General features: G+C 47.5%; 1 protein-coding gene across 2 annotated transcripts in view; it reads left to right on the top strand.

Annotated features, from left to right (window-relative positions):
• The window catches only part of lats2 (large tumor suppressor kinase 2), a 20,425-nt gene extending 14,018 nt beyond the window's left edge, over positions 1-6,407 (top strand). For both annotated transcript variants that reach the window (XM_025063781.1, XM_008328493.2), the window contains 7 exons: positions 2,065-2,197; positions 2,314-3,914; positions 4,486-4,713; positions 4,885-5,239; positions 5,340-5,522; positions 5,597-5,703; positions 5,850-6,407. In XM_025063781.1, coding sequence (XP_024919549.1) covers positions 2,065-2,197; positions 2,314-3,914; positions 4,486-4,713; positions 4,885-5,239; positions 5,340-5,522; positions 5,597-5,703; positions 5,850-6,407 — 3,165 coding nt within the window. The remainder of the gene's footprint in view (positions 1-2,064; positions 2,198-2,313; positions 3,915-4,485; positions 4,714-4,884; positions 5,240-5,339; positions 5,523-5,596; positions 5,704-5,849) is intronic.
• Positions 6,408-6,412: the final 5 nt, after the last annotated feature.

The following is a 6,412-nucleotide window of genomic DNA, read 5'->3' as shown; positions in this document are numbered from 1 at the left end:
CGCTCTTCCAAGCCGCTGACTGATTTATGAACTCACCGCTGCACTTTAAAATCTTCTAAAATAATCTGCACACTGTTGTAAAGATTTGAGAGTCAGAATAATGTGCTCACTTCTCCTGGTTCACGTTAGAGGCCTGGCCGTCTGCGAAAGAATATTTGTAGAAATCCAAAATTGACTGTAGTTGATTGACAGGACACACTTTGTTGTATTTTACTGGTGGATTCATATAACAGCACATAATTGTAAAATTTTCAACATTCCTTGTGTGCAATTGCGTAAATGTCTGAACCATAGTTATAGTTGTGGTAGGTGATTTCCTCATTTATGAGTTGGTCCTGGGGCCGGTGATTGAAAGACAGATATTTGGACGTCAGACTTTGGTTTATATGTTTTCTTGGGTAGAACATTCGGAAGGTGATGAGGTTATAAGGTCACGTGTCATGACTTCAAAGATGTTTTGGTTACCGGCTATATTAAGACAAGAAATCTCTCCCAAAAAATTCCAACGTTATGAGAATACACTTTTTTTAAAATTAATTCTGCATAGTAAAAACAGCAACAAAGTCAGAAATATAATATTACGAGCCCGAAAATACTTACCTGGTACTTTGCAGCTTTGAATCTCTTTATATTTCGGAAAACCTGGCCAAAAATAGCAGAGCTGTTACTATCAGAAGACAGTAAGAGTGTTTTAGAAATTAGCAAAAATTAGTTGAAACTCCCAGAAATCGTAAAAGTAAAATAAAGGCTTCAAATGTATTTGCCATAATATACTAAATTCAAGCCAATATATAGATAACTTTTGCAGAATATTAGACACAGTTACTCAAAACTATCTCAAAAATGGCTAACGATTATTAATCCCATGTTTTTGTATATAATATCTGATTCCAACCTTGATAAAGAATGCATTAGCTAAAAAGCAGTGACCAGTTAATTACTCAGTAAACAATGTAGTCTCTGACCCTGACACATCATCCAGCCATGTATGATTATAGTACACTCACAGTGTGTTCCTGATCAAACATAAACAGACATAAAATATATTTTATGGCCCATTAAGGAGCTGTTTACTTTGCTCCAGTTCAACAACTCAGTCATTCGCTCCGTCGGTGCTACTGCAGCAGAAACGGTCGTGTTTTAGATCTATCAACTGGCTTTTGTTGTTTTATGATCAACTTGATAAAAAGCCACATTATTTATATTATCGTTATTCACTGTAATGTGTTTTTCTTCATCTGAGAAAAGTGGTTAGTTCAAGAGAAGGACCAGAGCAGAAACAGTGGGCTTGGTCCGCTCTGAAAGGCAGGAAATACCACACACTTTCTACGCCCTATGTATAGTGGGTGTTTGTTTATAGGAACTTGTACGTTAGAGTTTCATTTATATTTATATCTATAAACATTTGTCCTATAAATCAAAATATTTTTTTGTTCCATTTCTGCCTCGGTCTTGCTGAAAGTTAAATATTATTCTACTTTTGACTAAAAACAAACATTTCATGAGCAGAGAATTAATGTTTTTTTTTATCCAAAATATAGTTTAAAATTTAGTTAGAAGGCAACTATTTCACTGTATTTTTACAACCTAAACCCCAATCCCTCTTGACTAAAAACAAACATTTCATGAGCAAAGAATTAATGTTTTTTATCCAAAACATAGTTTAAAATTTAGTTAGAAGGCAAGAATCCCACTGTATTTTTACAACCTAAACCCAAATCCCTTAGAGTCTGAAATAGTTAGCAAGTCATCCAGCAGAGGGCGTTCAAAGCACTACATGGGCCCAAGGGTGTGTTCACACCAAATGCAACAAAATTGGACTTATGTTAGAGTCTTTGTACTTCAGTTTGTTCTGATACTATTTGAACTGGTATTGTGACGGGAACAGGATGTTACTGGTGTGTGACCTTCAGTCAGGAGGATGCAGGTGTTTGATCACCCGGTGGCTCACTTCATTTATATGGTTATTATTTATTATGGCAATATCCACATATCGAGAAAATGAATTGTTGCTGTGATAAGAATAAGAATACTTCAACAAAATGTTTTGCTTTTTCCTTACAGGAGATGGCAGTGCGGGCACTGAAGCAGACAGGAAGCAGAAACATTGAAGCGGCCTTAGAATACATCAGTAAAATGAGTTACCTAGATCCACGCAATGAGCAGATCGTCCGAGTCATCAAACAAACTTCTCCAGGTAATAATGCCCCCAGTGGCCGCACTTAAGAGTTTGTGTGTTGATCGTGAGTTTTCTCAGAAAGTGTTCAAGATAAAATGTTAGGTTTGAAGTTTTTTTTTTCTTCTTCCTGGTAGGAAAAGCTGGTATGCCAAATTCAATGGACCACAGGCCTGCAATGGAAGCCTCAGGTGAGTCTGGTGTGATGCCTCCGTACCATCAGATGGGGGCCCCCATGTACGATGGTGCAGCGGGGTACGGTCCTGAGGGTGAGATGTCCCGACCTTATTTGGGCGGCCCACCCGTTATGAACTACATGATGCAGCCTGCTGGTGGAGGCCAAGCTCCAGCCATGGGAAACCCGATGGGTCGACCTCCTGGTATGGGCACCTATCCACCTGTGATGGCCACCCAGAGCAACGCAAACAACACGATGTACCCTCCAGGGACCCAGCAGAAAGGCTACCCCGGGGGTATGGAGCAGCACGGGCCCATGTTGGGCTACAATATCTCTGGCCAGCCCCTACAACTACAGCCACAGCCACCAGGAGGCCCTGTCCCGGGTCCACACTACGACTACGGTCACTCTCGACCACACATGATGGAACCGGCCAGCTACGGTGTCAAGAGGACCCCCTCCTTTCAAAACAAGATGGCACCACCGCCGATGGTAGCCCCCGACAACTACGTCAACATGCAGAGTAAAGGAGCCATGGGGCAGCCGGGACCGGGTGCAGGCGGAGGAGGATACCCTGCTAACTTGTACTTGCCTCCTCACTCCCACCCCCGACAGGCCAGCCCCACATCCCACCAAGTCCACATGATGTCCCGTTCCCCAGGTGGGGTGGCGGCTATCGGCCCTGACTTCTCGGACCTGCCGCAGAGCTTGATGACGCCATCCAGGGCCAGCCTCAACATGGACCTGTATGAGCACCACTGGGCGGGGCCCCCAGGCCCTGAAGGGGCCCCTCCGGCCAGGCAACCGCAGCCACAGGGTCCATTCAGAGGGGAGGTGCGCGTTCCAAGCAGGACCAACTCCTTCAACAGTCGTTCTGCAGGACCCAACGGTGTCCGAAACGCAATGGCCGCACCTCCTTCAGCCGGAAAACAAGAGTCTCAAATGGGCCCCCCTAACACCATCACCGCCGTGACATCACCGCCCATTCAACAGCCGGTCAAGAGTATCCGCGTGATGAGGCCGGAGCCCAAGACGGCTGTAGGACCGTGTCACCCAGGCTGGATGACTGCTCAGACGCAGGATGCAGCAGAGCCTCTGGGCTACATGGCAGAGGAGACCTACCCTCTAGAGCCTGCTCAGGAGCCACGCTGCCCTCCACCACCGTACCCCAAAAACCTGCTAATGGCTGGGGCAGGGGGAGAGCCGGGGGCTCTGGAAGTAGCCGGGGCCATGTGTGGAGCTCAGGACATCGGCAACCCTGCAGCTAGATGCACACACCAAGGGAGCGGAAGCAGCGGCAAAGGAGAAGAGACCCAGCAGGTGAAAGAAAAGACAAAGATGGGAAAGGCGGAGAAGACGGTGAAAGACAAGAAGCAGATTCAGACGTCGCCCGTGCCGGTCAGGAGGAACGGACGGGACGAGGAGAAGAGGGAGTCTCGCATAAAGAGCTACTCGCCCTTTGCCTTCAAGTTCTACATGGAGCAGCACATAGAGAATGTGATGAAGACGTACCAGCAGAAACTCAATCGCAGGCTTCAGCTGGAGCAAGAGATGTCCAAGGTGAGACTGAGAATTTTTAGAAATTTTACATATATATATTTATATTTTTATGAAGGTATTTGGTGCGATGATGTTTCAACTTGCCTGCCAAGGGAAAATAGTTCATCCACTAGTTGGCCAGTAACACTGTGGTGCAAAAACGACTTAATTTAGGTTTGTTCAAGTATCAAAATAAACAGGCGTTTGTAGGCACTTGTGTGTACAATACTGTTTATCTTAAAATCTCAAAGAAAATCAAAGAAAACACGTTTTCATGCAAACGTTAGTTAATAGTTTGTGTCTTTTGCGGTCATCACGCAAAAATGTCTTTGAAGCTTGTTACGGCCAATAAGTCTTTTTGTCCTGGGTTGAGGAGTCATGTCAGTTTTCATGAGTTTGTCCTGACGTGCCGGTTTGGCCCCTGACCTTTTGACCCACTTGAAAAGAAGTGAATAAAGATATTGTCGCAGTAGACAGAAGGGGTTGGACTCGACATCAGGAGGTCACAGAGTTCTGGACTGAGCTCATGACACATTCCTAGCTTCTTACGAATCGTGAATGGAAACCTAACGTCTCCACCATGTCTGTCCAGGCCGGTCTGTCGGAGGCAGAGCAGGAGCAGATGAGGAAGATGCTGAACCAGAAAGAATCAAACTACAACAGGCTGCGCCGAGCCAAAATGGACAAGTCCATGTTTGTCAAGATCAAGACGCTGGGCATCGGAGCCTTTGGTGAAGTGTGTCTCACACGCAAAGTGGACACCGGTGCACTTTATGCCATGAAGACACTTCGCAAGAAAGACGTTCTGAACCGGAACCAGGTGATTTGATGCATTAGTTCATTCTTACCTGTAAGCATGCTACAGCATGTCTTGGTTACTTTGGACTTTTGTTGTGTTTTTTTTATTTGGTTTTGACCGTATGTTAAGTCTTTGTTCCTTGTACGTCCATTGAATTGTCTGTCCTTTGAACCGCTGACACCTCTGACGCAGGTGGCTCACGTGAAAGCGGAGCGTGACATCTTGGCAGAGGCGGACAACGAGTGGGTGGTGCGTCTCTACTACTCCTTCCAGGACCGCGACAGCCTCTACTTCGTCATGGACTACATCCCGGGAGGAGACATGATGAGTCTACTCATTAGGATGGGCGTCTTCCCGGAACCTCTCGCTCGATTCTATGTAGCAGAGCTGACCTTGGCCATCGAGAGCGTACACAAGATGGGCTTCATCCACCGAGACATCAAACCTGACAACATCCTCATTGACCGGGATGGACACATCAAGCTGACGGATTTCGGTCTGTGCACGGGATTCCGTTGGACACACAACTCCAAATACTACCAGAAAGGTGAGGCGGTCGCTGAAACCTGTGGACGTGTTATCATCTGTAGGTACAATATTTCATCTGTGCAACCCTAACGTCCCTTTCCTCTTTCCTCCGTCTTCAGGAAGTCACATCAGACAGGACAGCATGGAGCCCAGTGACTTCTGGGACGACGTGTCCAACTGTCGCTGTGGCGACCGGCTGATGACACTGGAGCAGCGGGCGAACAGACAGCACCAGCGCTGCCTGGCTCACTCACTGGTGGGGACACCCAACTACATTGCACCTGAGGTGCTGCTGCGCAAAGGTTGGTGGAAAAGGCACAGGAGGAGGAATACTTCCAGAAGGGTTCGAGCGCTAACATCTGTGTCCCGTGTGCAGGTTACACGCAGCTGTGTGACTGGTGGAGTGTTGGAGTGATCCTGTTTGAGATGCTGGTCGGACAGCCACCCTTCCTGGCTCCTACACCCACGGAGACTCAGATTAAAGTCAGTGAAGGAAGCATAATCATTTCTGTGATTTATTTTAATTTAAATTGTTGCCGTTTCCCTGGAAAATACTCTATTTCTGACCCCTATTCTCTACATTTACTTGACCAACAGTTTATTCATGTTTCATCTCTCGCCCTCTGCAGGTCATTAACTGGGAGAGCACGCTGCAGGTGCCCGCGCAGGTTAAACTCAGTCCCGAGGCTGTAGACATCATCGGTCGCCTCTGCTGCTCCGCGGAGGATCGGCTCGGTGCTAACGGTGCCGCTGAAATCAAGGCCCACCCGTTCTTCAATGAGATGGACTTCTCCAGCAACCTTCGGCAGCAGCCGGCGCTGTACAGACCCAAGATTGCTCATCCAATGGATACGTCCAACTTCGACCCTGTAGAGGAGGAGGGTGGCCCAGGGGCGTGGAGCGACAGTGGTGACAGCACCAGAGCTCTGGACCTGCTCTGCTCCCCGCACGGGAAGCACCCGGAGCACGCCTTCTACGAGTTCACGTTTCGCAGGTTCTTTGACGACAACGGCTGCCCGTTCCGCTACCCCAAGCCGCTGGAGGCTGGAGAAATGTCCCTCAGCTTCACAGGGGCAGGCTTCATGGGTCCAGATGAGGAGGAGGAAGACGAGGTAGAAGACAATGCAGAGGAGGATGACGAGGACGATGGGGAGCAGGGAGAAGGGTGTGAGCCGGTGTACGTCTGAAACCC

This window comes from Cynoglossus semilaevis, chromosome 16 (assembly GCF_000523025.1).
Source record: "Cynoglossus semilaevis isolate Cse_v1.0 chromosome 16, Cse_v1.0, whole genome shotgun sequence".
In the NCBI taxonomy this organism is placed as follows: Eukaryota; Metazoa; Chordata; class Actinopteri; order Pleuronectiformes; family Cynoglossidae; genus Cynoglossus; species Cynoglossus semilaevis.
The sequence above is the reverse complement of the archived record's forward strand: the minus strand, read 5'-3'. Positions and strand labels throughout refer to the sequence as shown.